General features: G+C 39.9%; 1 protein-coding gene across 13 annotated transcripts in view; it reads right to left on the bottom strand.

Annotated features, from left to right (window-relative positions):
- Positions 1 to 9,351: 9,351 nt before the first annotated feature.
- Positions 9,352 to 21,156, bottom strand: part of HEPH (hephaestin) — a 145,390-nt gene continuing 133,585 nt past the window's right edge. For 5 of the 13 annotated variants that reach the window (XM_086390138.1, XM_086390142.1, XM_086390144.1 and 2 more), the window contains 5 exons: positions 20,424 to 20,649; positions 17,874 to 18,013; positions 16,387 to 16,549; positions 13,879 to 13,923; positions 9,352 to 10,277 (listed from right to left, as the gene is read on the bottom strand). In XM_086390138.1, the coding sequence (XP_086246264.1) occupies positions 10,045 to 10,277; positions 13,879 to 13,923; positions 16,387 to 16,549; positions 17,874 to 18,013; positions 20,424 to 20,649 (807 nt within the window). In that variant the 3' untranslated portion in view covers positions 9,352 to 10,044. The remainder of the gene's footprint in view (positions 10,278 to 13,878; positions 13,924 to 16,386; positions 16,550 to 17,873; positions 18,014 to 20,423; positions 20,650 to 21,156) is intronic. The other 8 variants (XM_086390139.1, XM_086390143.1, XM_086390141.1 and 5 more) reach the window with 5 other exon arrangements.

Here is a 21,156-nt window from a genome sequence, read left to right as displayed (position 1 = left end):
GCACATTATTCAGTAGTACCCTTCTTGGGAATTGGGATTGAAAGGTTGTTGTTGAATCACACGAAGACACCGGGATTCTTGGCCCCCGGAGGAGAAGAATTCAATCCAGGGCCAGAGACGAGGCTTGATCGCTCAGAGCTTTTGTGTAATAAAATTTTATTAAAGTATAAAGGAGATAGAGAAAGCTTCTGACATAGGCATCAGAAGGGGCCAGAAAGAGTACCCGCTTGCTAGTGTTAACAATGAAGTTATATAATCCAAAGAATATCTGGAGGTTGTAAAGACCTCATCAGACCTACCCCCATAATTTACATTTTAAGATAACACTGTCCTCAGGCAAGATACATCCTTGTAAAGACCAGGTCTACTCCCATAATTAACATTTTAAGATAACAGAAGGTTGAATCCAAAGACTGTCCTTAGGCAGGATACATTATTGTTATATAATCCTAAGGAATGTGGAGAAAGAAAAAAAGTTTGTCCTTTCTTCCTCCTTGAGAATTCCAGACCCCTCTCTCCTTGGGGACCCCTAGACTCCCTATCAACCTGCCTAGGAAATGACTCTCTCAGGATGAGGATTGACCTTTTCCAGTCTTGTGGCCAATGCTGGTGTTTCAAATTTGCTGATATATTCAAGGCAAACAACTTGATGGCATCACCCTTTAGGATTTTGAATAGTTCTACTGGAATTCCATTGCATCCACTAGCTTTACTAACAGCAGTGCTTCTTAAGGCCCACTTGACTTTGCTCTCCAGAATGTCTGGCTTTGGGTGGCTGGCCACACCATCATAGTAACCTGATTCATTTGGATCTTTTTTGTACAGTCAACCTGGAAGATAGAATGATGGAAATAACTGAAGGAGAGAAGAATCAAGAAAAAAAGAATGAAAAGAAATTAGGACATTCTCAGAGACATCTGAGACAACATTAAGCACACCAACATATAAATTATAGGTGTCCCAGAACAACAAGAAAAAAGGAAAGAGTATGAGAAAAAAATCTGAGGAGATTATAGTCAAAAACTTTCCTGAGTTTTTTGGGGAAAGGAAATAGTGACCCAAGTCCATGAAATCCATAGAGTCCCACACAGGATAAATTCTAAGAGAAAAACACTAAGATACATGCTAATCACACTAACAAAAATTAAGCAGAAAGAAGAAATATGAAAAGCAGCAAGGAATAAGCAACAAATAACATAAAAGGAAATCCTGATAAAGTTAACAGCTGATCTTTTAGCAGAAATTCTGCAGGTCAGAAGGGAGTGGCAAAATATACTTAAATTGATGAATGAAAAATTAAAAACAAACAAACAAACAAACAAACCCTACAACCAAGATTATTCTCCTCTCAAAGGTTCTCATTCAGATTTGACAGAGAAAGCAAAAGCTTTTACAGGAAAGCTAAATTTAAGAGAATTCAGCACCAGTAAACTAACTTTAAAACAAATGCTGAAGGAACCTCTGTAGACAGGAAACACAAGAAAAAGAAAAGACCTTAAAAAAAACATGAAACAATGAAGTAAGTGGTAATGGGATCATACATATCATTAATTATCTTAAATGTAAATGGATTAAAGACTACAATCAAAAGCCCCAGGCTGGATGAATGGGTACAAAACAAGATCCATATATATGCTGGCCCTAAGAGACACACTTCAGATCTAGGGACACACACAGACTAAAAGTTAAAGGCTGTAAAAAATATTTCATGCAAATGGAAATAAACAGAAAGTAGGAGTAGAAATATTCACTTTGGGTAAAATAAACTTTAAAATAAATACTATTACAAGAAACAAGGAAGGAGATTGCATAATAATCAAAGAATCAATCCAAGAGGAAGATATAACAACTATAAATACATATGGACTCAACATAAGAGCATCTCAATACATAAGGCAAGTGCTATCAACCATAAAAGGGGAAACTGAGAGTAAATAATAATGGGGGACTTTAACATGTCATTCACATTAAAGGACAAAAAAATCAATAAAGAAACAAAAACCTTAAATGACACATTAGACAGATTCACCTAATTGATACCTACAGTGCATTCCATTTCTAAGGAGCAAATACAGTTGTTTTCTCAAGCACACACAGAACATGCTCCAGGATAGACTGCATCTTGGGTCACAAATCAAGCCTTTGTAACATAAAAGATGCCTCCTCCTTGGAAGAAAAGCTATGACAAAGCTAGACAGTGTATTAAAAAGCAGAGACGTCACTTTGCTGACAAAGGTCCATATAGTCTATATGTTTTTTTCTCCAGTAGTCATGTACAGATGTGAAAGTTAGACCATAAAGAAGACCAACAGCTGAAGAACTGATTGCTTTGAATTATAGTGCTGGAGAAGACTCTTGAAAGCAAGAGTCAGCAAGGAGATCAAATCAGTCAATCCTTAGGGAAATAAAGCCTGAATATTCATTGGAAAGACTCATGCTGAAGCTGAAGCTCCAATACTTCGGCCACCTGATGCAAAGAGCTGACTCATTGGAAAAGACCCTGATGCTGGGAAAGATTGAGGGCAGGAGGAGAAGGGGGCAGCAGAGGATGAGATGCTTGTATGGCATCATTGACTCAATGGATATGAGTTTGAGCAAACTCCAGGAGGTAGATAGTGAAGGACAGAGATACCTGGCATGCTGCAGTACATGGGGTCGCAAAGAATTGGACATGACCGAGTGAACAACAGCAACAGAAATTTTTTTATGACAACAAAACGATGAGATTAAATATCAATTAAGATTAAATATCAATTACTAGAAAAATAATTGTAAAAAATACAAACAAATGGAAGCCAAACAATATACTTGTAAATGAACAAGAGGTCACTGAATAAATCAAGGAAGAAAAATAATACCTAGAAACAAATGACACTACACTAAAATCTAAAATATATGCATATTAAGTTGTTTCAGGCATATCCAACTCTTTGCAACCCTATGGACTGTAGCCTGCCAGACTCCTGTGTCCATGGGATTCTCCAGGCAAGAATACTGTAGTGGGTTGCCATGCCCTCCTCTAGGGGATCCAGGATGCAGCAAAAGCAGTGCCAACAAGGAAGTTTATGGTGATACAAGCCTACCTCAAGAAATGAGAAATCATCAAATTAAAAACCTGAGCTATCATCTCACGCTGGTCAGAATGGCCATTATCAAAAAGTCTATAAACAATAAGTGCTGGAGAGGATGTGAAGAAAAGAGAACTCTCTTACTCTATGGTGAGGGTATGAATTGATACTATGAAGAACAGTATAGAGATGATTTTTAAAAAATGGGAATAAAACTACCATATAATCCAGCAATACCACTACTGGGAATATACCCTAAAGAAACTTTAATAGAAAAGGACACATGTACTCCAGTGTTCACTGCAGCACAATTTACAATAGCCAGGAAATGGAACCAACCTAGATGTCCATCAATGGATGAATGGATAAGGAAGTTTTGGTGCATGCATACAATGGAATATTACTCAGCCTCAAAAAGAAATGAATTTGTGTCAGTTAAGATGAGGTGAATGAACCTACAGCCTTTTATACAGAGCTAAGTAAGTCAGAAAAAAAAAGAACAAATATCATATATTAATACATATATATGTAATCTAGAAAGATAGTACTATTGAACTTATTTGCGAGGAAAGGATGGAGATAGAGATGTAGAGAATGGATCTGTGGACACAGCAGGGGAAGGAGAGTGTGGGGAAAATTGAGAAAGTAGCATTGACATATATACACTGTGAGTGCTTAATCGCTAAGTTGTGTCTGACTCTTTGCAACCCCTTGGAGTGTAGCCCACCAGGTTCCTCTGTCCATGGAATTTTTCAGGCAAGAATCTTGGAGTAGGTGGACATTTCTTCCTCCAGGAGATCTTCCCAACCCAAATATTAAAACTGCATCTCCTGTATTGCCAGGTGGATTATTTACCACTGAGCCACCTGGGAAGCTCTCTATATACATTACCATGTGTAAAATAGATAGCTAGTGGGAAGTTGCTATAACACAGTGAGTCCAGCCTGGCATTCTCTGATGACCTAGAGGGTCAAGATTGGGAGATGGGTAGGAGGGAGCCTCAAGAGGAAAGGGATATTTATATATACATATAGTTATGAGTGATTTGTGATGTTGTATGGCAGAAACCAACACAGCACTGGAAAGTAATTATGATCCAATTAAAAATAAATTTAAGAATGGGAGTGATATCCAAACTATACTTTTATAAGATCTCACAGTTTGCTGTAGAAAGGATGAAAAGTGGAAATGCAAGGGTAAAAGTATTAACAGGGAAGACGCTATTATATCTATTCAGTTGAAAGGTGATAGTGGCTTGTACTTGGGTGGGGTGTAGAATTTTTTAAAATAGATTGGTTTTGGATATATTTTTAATATACAACTGGTACAAATTATGTTTAGATTGGAATTGAAAAGTGCAAGATAGGGAGGGCTGACAGATTACTCAAGTTTCCACATTGAATAGCTTCATAGATGGTGATATTTGCTAAAATGGGATACAATTGATGAAAAGCACATTTAGTGGGGAAAAGCAGTGTTTCTCCATTAGACTTGTTATAATTTGAATTTTATATTACATTCTAAAGATATAGTACATTCTCAAGCCCTCTCTTAGTCTGACCTGGAATGCTTTTTCACCTATCTACCAAGTTTCTCCTCATCCTTCAAGATTCAGCTGAAGTATATTCTCTTTGATATTCCTCCTAATCCCTCCCAGTTATCTGGTTCTTCCATTTGCTTTTAGAGCACTTTAGTTATAACTGTCTTCTGTACTGGAAAATGATATCTAAAACACTGTCTTAATTTTTTTTACAAGTTGTAACAAGAGATTGGATGGAGGTATGCCCAAGGTGGCTGACTAGGAAGACCCTGATCTCACCTCCTTCCATGGGCATAATGAAATTGCAACTATTTATAGAACAACTATCTATGAGAGCAACCCCAAAGACTAGCAAAAATGATCTGCTACAGCTAAAGATATAAATAATGAATCACAACAAGATGAGTAGGAAAGACAGATCTTTTATATATATATAAAATTGAGACCCATATTCCCTGGTAGATGACCATAAAAGGAGGATAAGCACAATTGAAGTGGTTCTTCCCAAGGCTTAAGGGAATGAGCCACATATCTGGGCTCTCCAGCTGAACCAGTCCTGTACCAGTAAGATGACCCATAGAACATTTGATTTTGAAGGCCAGTAGGACTTACTTTTGGGAGAGAAAGAGGGCTATGGGAAACAGAGACTCCACACTTAAAGGACACACACAAAATTTCACATGCTCTGATATCCAGATCAGAATCATTAATTTAAAAGGTACCTAGGTGAGGTCTACTTACCGATTTTCAGGAACCACTTAGAGAGGCAGGAGATGGTTGAAACTCACCCTGAGAACATTGACACTGGAAGCAGCAATATATGGGAACTCATCATACCAAGAGGGTTTCCCTGGTGGCTCAGTTGGTAAAGAATCTGCCTGAAATGCAGGAGATCTGGGTTCAATCCCTGGGTTGGGAAAATCACCTGGAGAAGGGAATGGCAACCCACTCCAGTATTCTTTCCTGGAGATTTCCAGGGACAGAGGAGCCTGGTGGGCTACTTTCCATGGGGTCGCAAAGAGTCAGACATGACTGAATAACTAATACACACACACATCATACTAAGAGGACACTGGTGTTGGTAAGTACCATTTTGGAATCCTCCCTGTTGCTTCCTAGTTCTGGAACCTAGTCCTGCCCTCCAGCAATTTGGCACCAGGTCTGGGACACTCCAGGTCAAGCAGCTAGCTGAGTAGAAACACAGGCCTACTCACCAGCAGGTCAGCTTCTGTAAGATTCTCACCACCAAGCCTTTCCAGAATTGGACTCACCCACCAGAGGACCCAGGAATGACCCCCACCCACCAGTGGATCGTTATTAGACCTGGAATCCATCATCATCCACCAGGGCTTGGGCACAAGCTCCAGGACCCCCTGAGTCCTGGTATCACCCACCAGTAGGACAACTTCAGCTCCAGAAACTCTAGGTCCCATAGACAGAGACCCCAGGATCTGATTTTGCCAACCAGTATGCTGGCACTAAACTTGGCACCAGGACTCACCCACCAGCAGGCAGGCATCAGCTCTTGGATCAACAAGGCCCTGCATGCAGCTGTGATAAGATACAATGTAATCACCAGTAGCCTGGCACCAGCCCAAGGATTCCCTGGTACCTTGCCCTGTCCACCTACCTATACCAACTCCAGGACTACCAGGGCCGTGCAAAGTGACTTAAATCCCTAGCTCCATCCACCAGTGTGTTGGCATTTGCCCTGGGTCACCATGGGCCCTGGAACTGGATACCAATAAGCCAACACCAGCTCTGGGAACCTCTGGCTTTAGCCAGGGACCTGAGACTTCACTCTGAAAGTCAGTTGACCAGCACTAGACCTAGGATCTAGCTTCACTACTTGTGTATGAGCACCAGCCCTGGGACTTCAGCAGGCTTTCATCTGGCTGTGTCAATATCCACCCCATTCTCTAGCAGGCCAACAGTACCCAGGATATCCTGGGCCTGGCCCTACCCAGCAGCCAATCAACATTTGTTCTGGGATCCTTGACACCAGAGTCAGCCATCCTGGGACCTGGCCATACACACTGGTGGACCAGCACTAGCTCTGAGATCTTCCTGGGGCTTAGTAGCCAGTTACCCTGTGACATGGCCACAACCTGTCTGTGGCTCAGCACCAAGACCTGGACACCCCTGACTGTGAACAGAGCCATACCAGGACATGGCCTTGTCCACCAGTGGCTCAAAGACTGTTCACAAGACTGCCTGGCAGCCAACTGGACAAGAGAACAGTCCCACCTACCAGTGTCTTCACAGTAATCAGACCCACCACAACAGGACACACAAAGCCCACAGAGAGGACACTCATAAAGTATATTGTCTTTTCTCATTCAAGTTGTGATTTTCCTGGCTCTTGGTATGATGGAGCTCTGAACCATATTAAAACAATCTATTTTATGAGGCAATAACCCTGTTTGTGTTTAGCACAAGTACTGGCATAATTTTGTGTTAAAATGGCTATGCAACTTTCAGAGACTTTGCTTTACTTTTCTATTTTGCTTGGTTTCTCTGGTGTCACTGAGGCTCCTGTTGATCTCTGCCAGAGCTACTTATTGTCTCTGAATAGGAAAAGGGATTCTCCATCTTGCAGGCACAAAGAGTACTTCCTGGGCTGAAACTTGCTATGTTGAGATTCCCCTTACTGTTTCTTTCCCATGTCTAATTGGAGGAGGGGAGTCTCTGGCCAATAGAGATGAAGAGCAATTTCCAAGACTACTTGACATAAGCAAGGCCCCAGTCCCTCATTCCAGAGTCCCCAAATCCACCTGGGGTTGTCACTAGAACTCCTTTTGTTTTTACTTTGGGCTGCAAAGATGCCCTGTTATTGTGCTTCTCTATTCTTCTCCAGGCTCCCTTCTTCTTTTCTATCTTTTTTAGTCCTTACATCATTGTTTTTAAAAAAATTCCCAGTGTTTATGTATCACCAGAGAGAGATGTCTATGGTAGCTCATCTAAACTGGAAGTCCAATTTATGCTTTTCAACCATCAGTTTTCTGTGACACAGGTTCAATCCCTGGGTCAGGAAGATCCCCTAGAGGAGGGCATGGCAACTCACTCCAGTATTCTTGCCTGGAGAATTCCATGGACAGAGGAGTCCAGAGGGCTATAGTCCATAAGTTTTCACAGAGTTAGACACAAATGAAGTGACTTAACATGCACACAGAGTGAATGTAAAGCAATAAGCAGGGGGATAACACACAAGTCCAGGTAGCAGATGGCTGTGCTTTAGTAGCAGTGAAGATAGAAACAAATGAACAAATTAAAGTTATTTTGTAGGAAAAACATGATTTACTAATGTGCAGACTTTGGGGCTTTTTGACTTGAGCAATTGAATGATTGGAAGTGCCACTTAATTGTCAAAAACATCTCCTCCATCCCCACAAGGAGCAAAACCACCACAAAAAAAAAAAAAAAAAATGTATCCCTTTCTGAAATATATGGACTTTAGCCTATATTCCTCAATCTGGAGTAGGATTACACACTCAAAAGAAATGTATCTCCATCCCACCTATTTCTCTTTGTCTCAGATTCATGACTGAGACCAAGTTAACAACCTTCCAGCTGCATACAAATTACAGCTAATAATTGAGTAGAGTTCCCAGAGTGGACTGGGTTTTCAATAACCTTCATGTTAACAATACACCAACAGAGTTCTGTTGTTTATTTCATTGATGATGCAATGGCTAAAATACCCTAATTTGATTTTATCATTAACAGTCCAAATCTTCTCCCACCTTTACCCCCGATATGTTTCTGAGATTTCCAGTAAAGCCTGCCATAAAGCCATTGACCAGAGTTAACCAAGAGGAATGATAGGCTCTGGCTTGTGTTTTATCATCCAACTTTCAACATTATTTATCAACTCAACACCATTTCTGCGGGTTTCTACACTTCAGAGGGTTGCTAACTTGGCAGATAAGTTTGCTGGAAAGACAAAAAGAGGGAAGTTGGATCCAATATGGATAATGAATGATGGAGATTAGTGAAGTTTCCATGATATAGAAGGATGAAGCAGATATTTGGAGTTGAATAGATGAAGGTTTGAATCCTCACTCAGTTTTTAGCTGAATGGCCTGAGGTAAAAATCACTTTCTCTTATCATTTGCTTGCTTAAAAGTACAGCAAAAATGTCACCCTGATAGAACTAATGGAAGTCAAATGCAATTAGGTATTAGATGTTTTGTAAAATATAAAACACAATAGATTTAAGTTATTGTTTTCACTGTCCTGATGCTTCTTCCATTCTCTATTTGTCATGTAAAATGATACAGTGGATACCATAGTAAGAATGGGTCTTTTCTGTGTTCTTTGACCGAGGTTTTAGAGAGGGTTGAACTTGTGACAAAGGAATATTGCTTTAAATTACCAGAGGAAGGACTCTATAAAATTGCAAGTAGACATCTCATACCCCCAACTACCAAAAGAGCTCACTAGATCTGTGCCCTCCTCTCCTTGCCCAGTGTAAAGGTTTGAACCTAGTTTCAGCCCTCTATTTCCCTCTGGCAACATTTCTTAGCATCTATGATATTTTTGGCACTTATGGATCTTGAGATCTCCTCCGGGACAGCTTCTTCACTTTCCAAACACAAACTTGAAGCATCCACAAAGGATAGGCAGACTCATTCTATGCCCACCCCTAAACACTTCCACCAGTCTCACCGAATGCTCTCTCTTTCAGCAACAATCACAACCTTCAAGAGACCACAGAGACAATCAAAATCAACAAGTTCACTCTTATGGTGTTATAACAAGCACTTTAATATGTAGAATCTTCTGATGAAAGCATGGAGAGGACACTCAACATTCCCTTCAGTGCAACTGTACCAAGAACTTGGAATACTGGCTTCCTGAGGAGTTTCTGTCCCCAGAGGTTGTAGTTGCTCTTGGCAGTAATATTGCATTTACCCACTTAACAAAAATGGTCCACTTTCAAGAAAAGTAAAAATATAATTTGGATCTTTAAATCCTACCTCACTTATTTCCCATTATGCTATGTTCTTAGTCTTTAGATATGGATTATTGTCACAGCTCACTTAGCCTTGGTTCAGAAAAAATTTGCCTAAGTTCTGGAAAGCAATAGAGACTTAATCAATGAACCTTACTTTTGGCATCTACTTTGTGAGAAAATGTTTCAGTTTTTAGAAATTACCAGATATTCCAAGTGTCAGTGGGTGATATAATCTAGCTATTGAAATTTGTGATATGAGATTCCAGGGGACTCAGCCCCAGATGCCCAAGTGGAACAAAGAAACTAAAGAAAAAGAAAGAATACAATTTCCATACAAATAAATAAGTGAAGAAATACTCAGATGAGTTTGATTCCTTCCTCTGCCTTTTCTACAACTCATACCCTTTAAATGCATGTCAGCTGCTAGTCCATGGCCTGCTGAGAGTATATTCCAGATGTGCAGTTCCAAGATCCAGCTGTTACTGCTTGAGAGACAGAAGCTTGAAGCTGTCATCCAGGATGGACCTCCTGTTGCGCCGTAACTTCCTCTGACGATGCTGGTACCACACCACACCTCCAAGAACCAGAGCAATGAGCAGGAGAATGACACCCATGGCAATCAAGACAGAAGTCAGCATCTCAATATCCTTTATAGGGATTTGCATGCCCAGCATCTTCACACTGCCTTCTCCAATGTTTCTGGGAATTGCTACTGAAATGGAACAAGAGGAAAATGGGAACCATGGGCTGGAGAGTACTCCTAAAGACATATTTTATAATCAACTCTGGAAGAGGAGAAATAAGCTCATCCAAATAGGACAGAAGAACGGTTCTTATACCTCAAAAGATCAGCCAGTGATGATAGACTCAGTGGTTATAGGGAATCAACGTAACAAAACGACATAGTTGAGAAAATCCTTAAGAAGCACTGAAGCTCCAATGCCCCCATACAAAGAACTAGGACTCAGAGTGAGAAGGGCCTTGACATATTTCTTAAAATATATAAAGGCTTATGATGTAGCAAAAAAAAAAAAAAAGAATTTTTGTTGCATGGCTCCAGAAGGTAGAACTAGTAGTAGTAGGTAGAATCTCCTGCGAAGCAGTTTGACTCAATTATCTAGCTTATCAATACTCACTTTGACAATTGGGCCATGATAAGAGTGTGCCACTGTTCTGTCTGGTCTCTTGCATCTTTGAGTCATTATAACACTGATGTCACATTGATATTTCTAGGTGAAATATCTAATTTTCTTAGTCCCCAGCATATGAACATTTGATGACCCCCGATTAGCCCATGGAATAAAGCTCAGACTCAAATCAGACATTCCAACTCTCAGAATCACGTTCTAACCTACCCTACTCTTAATTGCTACTCTTCAGCCATAACAACTCATTCCTTGTTCTGCAGAATAGGTGATCCTTTTTTCAGGCTTTCAAGATTTTCTCATGCTGCTCATTTGCCTGAACAGCTTTTCTTCTTCCTTACCATTCTATCCCCAGCTTAAAACATTATAGGTCTCAGCAAAGATTTCATCAATTCAGCTAGACAATTAATAATGTTCATGTCTCAGTTTTGGTTATATTTATGGAAAATATTAAAATGCACACCCCACAACTTAGAAAAAAATAATGGTCCTCTATTTGGTTTGCCCAAAGCACCTATACTATTTGTAATCCAACAGTTTACTTGCTTGGGCCAATTGACCCAAGCTACCCTCAATTCTGGCTTTCTGTCTCCTCTTTTATAAAATGAGGATAATAACCATGCTTAATTTTTTTAAATTATTTTTTAAATTTTATTTTATTTTTAAACTTTACATAATTGTATTAGTTTTGCCAAATATCAAAATGAATCTGCCACAGGTATACATGTGTTCCCCATCCTGAACCCTCCTCCCTCCTCCCTCCCCATACCATCCCCCTGGGTCGTCCCAGTGCACTAGCCCCAAGCATCCAGTATCCTGCATCGAACCTGGACTGGCAACTCGTTTCTTACATGATATTTTACATGTTTCAATGTCATTCTCCCAAATCTTCCCACCCTCTCCCTCTCCCACAGAGTCCGTAAGACTGTTCTATACATCAGTGTCTCTTTTGCTGTCTTGTACACTGGGTTATTGTTACCATCTTTCTAAATTCCATATATATGCGTTAGTATACTGTATTTATGTTTTTCCTTCTGGCTTACTTCACTCTGTATAATAGGCTCCAGTTTCATCTACCTCATTAGAACTGATTCAAATGTATTCTTTTTAATGGCTGATTAATACTCCATTGTGTATATGTACCATAGCTTTCTTATCCATTCATCTGCTGATGGACATCTAGGTTGCTTCCATGTCCTGGCTATTATAAACAGTGCTGCGATGAACATTGGGGTACACGTGTCTCTTTCCCTTCTGGTTTCCTCAGTGTGTATGCCCAGCAGTGGGATTGGTGGATCATAAGGCAGTTCTATTTCCAGTTTTTTAAGGAATCTCCACACTGTTCTCCATAGTGGCTGTACTAGTTTGCATTCCCACCAACAGTGTAAGAGGGTTCCCTTTTCTCCACACCCTCTCCAGCGTGCTTAATTTTAATGTTTATTGTGAGGTTTGAGTTAATATTTATAAATATTCAACATAGTTCTTGGAAGATAGCAAATGCACAATAATTGATCAGTTGTTACTATTTCCCCCCACCTTTAAAAATAATGTATAGCATCCAGAACTACAATTATTGTTTCTGTGTCTCATTCTACTTTGAATCTCCTCGAAAATGGTTATTATGTCTTATTATTTTGGTGTGTCTGGCAGTCAGCATGTGTTTGATGAATGTATACTTGGATGAATCAATATTCTTACAGAACTGAGAGAAGATGTAATAAAATGAGTTCAGTCAGAAGCTGGGAAACATCCTGGTCTTGAGTTCACATTCCACCACTGACTTACTTCTCTTGTGACCTTAGAAAAATCACTTTCCATCTCTCAGTTTCTCATGTAGAAAATCCTGGACTTTTTTAGATCACCAGTTCTGAGGGGGTTTTCCCACTGTTCAACATTGTAAAACAAGCAAGAGCTTATGAAGATATATGTTTGTATGTACATACTGGTATGTACAAATGTATATACAAATGTATGTACAAAACATGTATATGTGTGTGTGTTAGTCACTTAGTCATGTCTCACTCTTTGTGACTCCATGGGCTGTAGCTCACCAGGCTCCTTTGTCCATGGAATTCTCTAGGCAAGTATACTGGAGTGGGTTGCCATTTCCTTCTCCAGGGGATCTTCCCAACTCAGGGATTGAACCCAGGTCCCCTGCACTGCAGGCAGATTCTTTACTGTCTGAGTAACCAGAGAAGCCTGCAAATATGTATATACATACACATATATGTATGGCACTCTGCTCTCTCTGCTTCACCTTTCCACTCCCTAACCCCTGGAGAACATAACCTAGTTTCCTGGTTGACTGTTTATAAGATACTTAGGCATATAATTGTTCAGTCAGTAAGTTGTGTCCAACTTTTGTGACTCATAGACTGTAGCCCTCCAAGCTCCTCTGTTGATGGGGTTTTTCCAGGCAAGAGTACTGAGTAGGTTGCCATTTTCTTCTCCAGGGGATCTTCCTGGACCAAGGATTGAACCTGCATCTCCTGCACTAGCAGGCGAGTTCTTTACCACTGAGTCCCCTGGGAAGCCCAGGCAGGTCATCAGGTCTTTTCCAAATAGAGCTGAAAAATTTCCAGACTGAACTGAAGATCTCTAAAATCTGATCTAGACCTTCATAACTTTCTGAATCTTTCTCAGTTTAGATGCAAATGAGGAAGAAAGTAAAATAATTATTTGAACCTAGCCTGGATAGGACAAGAATCTCTGTTTTCTTGAAGTGCAGAAATGGCTGGTCCCCAAAAGTCAACTATTTAGTATTCCATGTGTCTTAGTTTCACACTGTTCTTGTGGGGAATTCATATCTGTGCTGTAGCTCCTTTATGCACAACTCAGTAAGACTTTGAATTTTCTTTCCCCTCACATATTAGGTGAAAGGATAAGATAGCAGCCTTCAACTGGAGATGAGGCCATTTCCCTCAACTAAAGTGGCTGGGCATGGGGGTCAGAGAGAATAAATCTGCCAAGAGAAGCTTAACTGGAAGCTTAACTGGAAGCTTAACCTTAGATTTCTTGCTTCTGAAGTCTTAAATAAATCTCAGGATTCTTCCTGTTAGCATTGTAGTACAGCTTTCAGTCATGTGAAGCCCATTTTCTAGAGGCGCTGCACCTTTCCCCGAATGCACAACATATATAAGTACCAAATCTGTGTGTCATTCTCCCTACCTTTTCCAATCTCTTCAGGGATGGTGGTGGTAGTGCTTAAGTGTTCTGGAGGAAAAAAAAAAAAAAAAAGAGGTTAGTCTTATTATTCTTCCTACCTGTTCACAGGCTTGTTGTAGGAGGTTAGCATTGATTGGAGGGAACTCTCTGTGATATAGTAAGCAAAATGGAGGTGACTGGAATTAACTAGCTTGTAGTCAAAGTCAGTATTGGTATGTGGATTTGATTTTTTAGCATTGATACAAATATGAACGAGTGTATAGGCTTGGGAGTCCAAAAAGTAAATCACCACTCTACCAATATTAACATATTTATTGGCACTTCATCTTCATTATTGTTATTTTTGCCACACTTTTCCAGCTTTCCTTCAGGAAGCCCCTGGTCTTTGTTAAACCCATCCATACATATTCAATCTCTCTGACTATTTCTTCCTCTTCTTGCTTTAAAGGGGCTGAACTCTTCTCTGAGGACAATATTTCCTTTGCATCCTCTCAATACTACTTTGAGATCACTTATTCCTCCCCTTTTTGCAAAGACTCATGTCTTTCGAGGCTCATTGCTGCTGATGCTAAGTTGCTTCAGTCATGTCTGACTCTGTGAAACCCCATAGACGGCAGCCCACTAGGCTCCTCTCTGTCCATGGGATTTTCCAGGCAAGAACACTGGAGTGGGTTGCCATTTACTCTTCCAATGCATGAAAATGAAAAGTCAAAGTGAAGTCGCTCAGTCGTGTCCGACTCTTAGCGACCCCATGGACTGCAGCCTACCAGGTTCCTCCGTCCATGTGATTTGCCAGGCAAGAGTACTGGAGTGGGGTGCCATTTCCTTCTCCTTTGAGTCTCAATATTTGGCTAGAAAAAAACGCAACCACTTCTTATCACTGTTACCTAGCAGTTCTCTTCATTCATGAAAGTCTTCGGTACGTGCTTCAGTCTTTATTGTCCTCAATTCCCACTGTAGGTATTGACCTATCTAACACTCAAGTCTCACAGTTTTTGGACCTCTTAACTCCAACAAATTTCAAATATACTCTAACTCTGGTCACATTGGCCTAATTATGCAGAACTGCTTCATCTCAAATGTCTAACAATGCTCTTCTATTCTATGTTCTAATGCAACTTACTCCATTTAACCTTTTATTTTATCCTCTCATGAAGATCTCTAGCTCTTGGACAGTTCAGTTTTTTTTTTTTCCCCAACTCACCAGCTTCATCTTGTTTTTCCTTCCATTCCTAGTCAGGTTAGACTCCATTGTTTATCACTTCAACTACTAGATTACCTGGACTGTTATAATCATTTGCTGAAACCCCAGTAACTATATTTTCTTTTTTCATATATATCCTGAATGCTGGTGGAGAAACATCATACAATTGTAAATATAAGTATTCTATTTTTTTAAGTATAAGTAAGTATTATTTGGGTACAAATTTAAGTCCTCAATGCTGCTTGGCAGTAATGAACTTATCTTCCACCACTCAGAGTAACTTTTCCCCCCACTTCCAAGAGTGGTTATTTCAAACCTTTGCCCACTTTTCTCAAGCGCCTTACCCTAGCCTCTGTCTTTCACTTCATTACAGATGAAACATAGCCCATCAGACAGAAATAGTCTATCTTTTTCGTCAAACTTTTCACCCAAACCTACATATTGATCCTTTCCTCTCACCCAAAGCTACACATTCATCCTTTCCTCTCTCCTTTTAGTAGAAAAATGGCCTTACTCCACTTTAATATTTTATTGTAGCTTTGGCTTTCATTCTCTGCTACTTCCACAGGAAGCTTTTTCCAACAATCAGTCTTTTATTCGCTATCTGCCTTCAGCTCTTCTCTCTGGTTGGCCTGGTTAGCTCATATGTAACTGGAACAACATCACATTAGACTATAGGGTGTCAAACAAACAAAAGAAAAATAGGTAAAATTATGGACTGGCTCATTATTAAAACGAGACATGAGCTATTCTTTATGGACATTTCTTGATGACATGTATTGATGCAGTGTCTTATATAATAAATGGTCCATATTTGAGATGACCTGCCATTACACATGGAGACAATCTATTGCTTTGGATCTATAGGATCTTGATGATACAACAATTCGCCACTTGACTTTAATTCTAAGGACTGACAAAACACACTAAAGAATTATATGTGCTTGTCTTTGAGGTAGGGAGTAGTACTATAGTGGTAGCTAGAAGACACATTCTAGCAGTATGTTACCAGAGAACAAAGTTTTCCAAAGATATAGGAAATGATAATGTATAATCATTTGTCTCATCAATGCATAGAGCCCACTCAGTTTCAGGCTGAGTCAATTCATTGGAGCTCAACAGATGTCGAAGAAATTAGGAGGCATGACCAGGGGAGCAACAAGGTTGACAGAACACCTAGGGGGGTGGGTTTTGTTTTAAAACCTGGTACTTATTGGGATCAGAAGACAGATGCAAGAGACTTCTTGGGATTTTCTGGTTCTTATAGACTAGATACAACACTAGAAGATGGCATAGTTAGGCTTTACCTCTTTGGGACAAGACCGTAAAGACTGTCTCCATGCCAGCATGGACATGGTCAGTAACATGGCAGTGAAGCAGCCATGTCCCAGGGTTGCTGGCCACCATCTCCACAACCTCAAAGGTCCCTGGAAACAAATCCACTACATCTGCCCGGTAGCTCTCTCCACTCTGCAAAAGAGATTGGTGGTGGGAGAGAAAAAGTGAAGGGTATAACAATCATCTGAGTTTATAGAAAGTATAAGGCTTTGTTATCCACATCAGGTACATAGGACTCCAAGAGAGCAGCTAAAAGATTCTACCTTATCTATCTTCTCTGTGAACCCACCCATACAAACTGACTCAACAGAGGAGACTCTCTCTTTCTACTTTTCTCAAAGTGACCCAAAGTTAAATCAATTCCAACTCTCATTAGGGGGCTAAAAACTAGTATATCCATACATTTTAGCAGGTTTAAGCCTTGACCCCTAGGAAAGATCCACGTATTTCCTTTAGAAATAAAACTCAGTTTGCTTTATCTTCCATACCACCACCTTTATCAGCATTTCTAAATCTTTTATGTTATTCAATCACTAAGTTGTGTCCAATTCTTTGAGACCCCACGGACTTCAGCATGCCAGGCTTCCCTGTCCTTCACTATCTCCCAGGGTTTGCTGAAACTCATGCTCGTTGAGTCAGCGATGCCATCCAACCATCTCATCCTCTGTCGCCCCCTTCTTCTTTTGCCCTCAATCTTTCCCAGCATCAGGGTCTTTTCCAATGAGTCAGCTCTTCACATCAGGTGGCCAGAGTACTGGAACTTCAGCTTCAGCTTCAGCATCAGTCCTTCCAATGAATATTCAGGGTTGATTTCCTTAAGGATTGACTGGTTTGATCTCCTTACTGTCCAAGGGACTCTCAAGAGTTTTCTACAGCACCACAGTTTGAAAGCATCATTTTTCCAGTGCTCAGCCTTCTTTATGGTCCAACTCTTACATCCATACATGACTACTGGAAAAACCATAGTTTTGACTATGTGGACCTTTGTCAGCAAGTCCACTCATTAATGACTACAACTCTAACCCCCTTTCCTAAGACAAAATCTTCAAAACCCACGTGTTGTCCAATGTAGTTTTTGAATTGAAGTTCAGGAATGGATTAAGGATTTTCAGAGATCATGAAACAATTGTCTTAAATTTCTTGCTCTTAGGATGACTGCTCACTGGGCCTCAAGTCCCTGACTGAGATCTGATAACATTTATTCCTTTGATCTTCCTATCCCATAAATGAGCCACTCATTTCTTTTATATCAAAGGGGAAAGATAAGGCTTGGAGGACAATGACTGACCTTGGGATACAAACCCAAACTAGATTTCTCTGCTCAATACTCCACGTGCAATACCTTTCATCTTTTAACTGATTATTATCTTGTTTCTTGCTTTCCTCTTCCTTCTCAATGGAGATTAGATAACTCCTAGAATCACCCTTGAGGGACTCAGCCCTCTTTCTAGCTCACCCGGTAGAGAAAGCTTTCTGCATGGAAATGGACAGTGTGTAGGTCAATATCTTGTCCCATTGCCATCATGTACCAGGCCACTCGTTCTCCTTGGTACATTGTAAGGCCCATGAGGTTGGCATAGAGCTTTCCATTAATGGCTGTAAGAGAAGAAAAAGTATTTTGTATATCTCATTTCGACTTACCACTGCCACTACCATAAAGATAATCCCTATCATCTCTGATGACAGCAGCATCCTCCTAGCTTCTCTCTTTTCTACTCCATTTGTCCCTCTCCAATGTATCTCCCACATTGGTGCTATAAGAGTGGTCTCTCTAATAACTAGTATGACCATGTCATTCTGCTGCTTAAAATACCTTAAAAGCCACCCCCCCCCGCCCCGCCCAAAAGATCAAGTCCATGACTCCTTAGACCAACAAGGTCCTTCAAAATATAGTCCCAAGCTTTCCCATACGTGTCTAACACTATCTAACATATTTCAATTAGGGTAATTTCTTAACCATCCCTTATTTTGGCCCCTTATTCATGTTCTTTGTGTTCTTGCTCGTGTTTCTGATCTTCCCTCTCAAAAATTCTTCCTTTTACTCATCTTTTCAAAGCTCAGTCATATTTTCACTTCTTCTAACAATAGTTCCCTGATCTTTTTCCTCTTAGGACCCCTCATTCTCTGCATCCTCTTCCACATCTAAACTCCTCCAGTACTATCTGTATCACTCTTTGGAACTCGCTAGAAACTGCCTCCTACATTCATCTATCTTTTAATTTGTGGAATTTCATATCCCCAAATAGGTTGAAGGTTTTTAATAAGCAGGAAATAAATGTATATACTATAACACTGTACCCGTATTCTTCAGAACACCAAGCAGACACCTGATCCTACAATATATGTTAAAAAATACTTGTCACATTCTTGGAATTAATAATGATATTAATGCATAGGACTCCCTATCTGCTTCTTCCCAGGACACATCTAATGCTCTAAAGATAATAAACCATTCAGCACTGTGTTAATTCACACTTTCAAGAGTATACCCAGGATAAACTTCTCCACTTTTAATATTTTCATAGAGGGAAGATAATTGATACTCTTCATCCAAGAGAGGAAATAATGGAAGGAACATTTATAGCCTGTTTATTTACTCTAGTCAAATTTTGTATTTGAGAAAGGAACTAAATATACTCAACTCAGCCCCATTCTGAATCTTCTCTCTCTTAGATCAGACCACTGGAAGTGGTGCAAATGGATTTGTTATTCCATCATGGGGAAGATTTTGCCTCTGAAAAGAAGGAGGGCTGTTTTTGTCCCTCTATGTCAATAACAGGACATAAAATCTACCCATTGTTGGGGCAGTATTAGCAAGCCCATTTTGCTGCAAAACTAAATTCAGTTTGCCAACTAGCTTTGTCAGTAAGTTCACATTTGATCTTAAGCAGCTCTGTCTCTTTCTCAATTAGTTCAGAAATCTAGACAGGAAGGAAGGTCTTATTTATTTGCTCTCAGACTCCAACATTACTTTTTTTGTTGTTTTATCTCTAATGCCCACATTCAGAGAGTGTTCAATAAATACTTGATAGATAAGTAGACTGATATCTGAAGAGTTGGATGAATAAACACTTAAACATCAAATGGAAATGAGCATTAGCCAAACCCCTGCACTAGCAAGATCTGTATCCTCATTCCATTTGGTTTTGGGCAATTTATTTATCAGATTTGAAAGGAGCTAAAAAGTCACTCTGTAATGTATTTGAGTCAACAGATCCAATGTGAATAACTCATATTTCCATCAAGGGGAAATAGCTATAATTTGTGTGACAATGAGATACTACTATTGAGTTCCAGTAGAGTAGCTATCAAAGTTTCAATTTACCCTCAAATCAAAGAAATATTGCACTACTACATTCCCCTGCACTGAAATTCTTCCTCTTAGTTGAGATTTTCTCTATTTTTAAAAGATACACAAATATGTAGAACAAAGGAAGGTTTGGGTGCACAATTTCCCTCCAAAATCCATTTGAGCATCAAAAAGTTCTTATTTGTAATATAACCCAGTATGTTGCTCTTTGAGGCTCTCTCTCCAATCCTTCCATCTGTAAATATAACCATTGTTTCAAAAATAGATTAAAAGACAAGCTGTCCTTCATTTATCTATATTAGAATCCATTGATAAAACATATCTCAGATCCAGAGTGGCAAGGAAACAAGATAATATTGAGAAACTAAATTCAGAATTTTAAAGTAGAGAGGCCCTAATCAGCCAGTGCACCAGGTACATTGAGGGTCATAAATGTCTGTCTTGCACTTTCTAACAGGTTAAAATGTGCTCGTGTTACCACAGCAACTTTATAGAGTCAGCTTCCTGCTTTCTGAGCACCTGATCTAACATGAACCACATTATAGATAATACTGTAGTACTAGACATTTCTTCTAATGTGTCCCCATTCCACCTTCCTAACCTTTCAGAGATTACATTCCCTTAGGTTGTGATGGGCCTATCAAAAATACCTCCATGAAACCAGTAAGGAAATGGGATAGGTTCCTTTCTACAGACCATGCATTTTATTGCTCTCCAAGAAAGTCTCATCCTGTAGGTTAACACGGCCTGGATCCTGGGACCCATAAGTTTCCACATTCTCCTCCAGATACCAAGACTTGTTCTCATCAAAAATCAAGAATAACAAGGCAAATTCTCGGTTCATGTCACGTCGTCCTCCGTAGGGCTCCAGGATGCCTTTTCGGCAGATGGCCAAGGGTCCCACCAGGCCACTGTACATGTCCTGAGGATGGGGAAGGAATGAACAAGATGTAGTTGTTCCTGGGCAATAGGTGCTCTACAGGGAGATAGGCTGACATCCAAGCCCACTGTGTCCTCAGCACTTTATCATAATGCCTTGTATTTATAAGAGGCTCAACTGTATTATCTGAATCTATCTTCACAACCACCTTGGGGCACAGGTAAGATATGCTATTTCACCTATGATTTATCTCTGCAGGAATATTCATTGATCTCCAAACCCACCAATCACTTTCACAACCCAGTGCCTTTTCTCAGGTTGTTTCTTCTTCTTTGTAATGCCCACTCCTACACCATATCCCTTATCTTATGTTATACCACTATTCCACTTTTAAGTCTCAAAGTGCATCTACTTATCATCACATTGCCTTCTCTAGTTTCCCTTTCATTCTCTCCTCCAAATAGAATTAACCACTCTCTCATGGACCCCATAGCACTTTCTATTAAATAGTTTTAAGTAGTTGCTAACACTATGCTATGTTTAAAATTC

Source organism: Bos grunniens, chromosome X (assembly GCF_055505025.1).
Source record: "Bos grunniens cultivar Pamir isolate PY7600 chromosome X, Bosgru_T2T1.0, whole genome shotgun sequence".
Lineage (NCBI taxonomy): Eukaryota > Metazoa > Chordata > Mammalia > Artiodactyla > Bovidae > Bos > Bos grunniens.
This window is presented reverse-complemented; position numbering and strand designations above follow the sequence as displayed.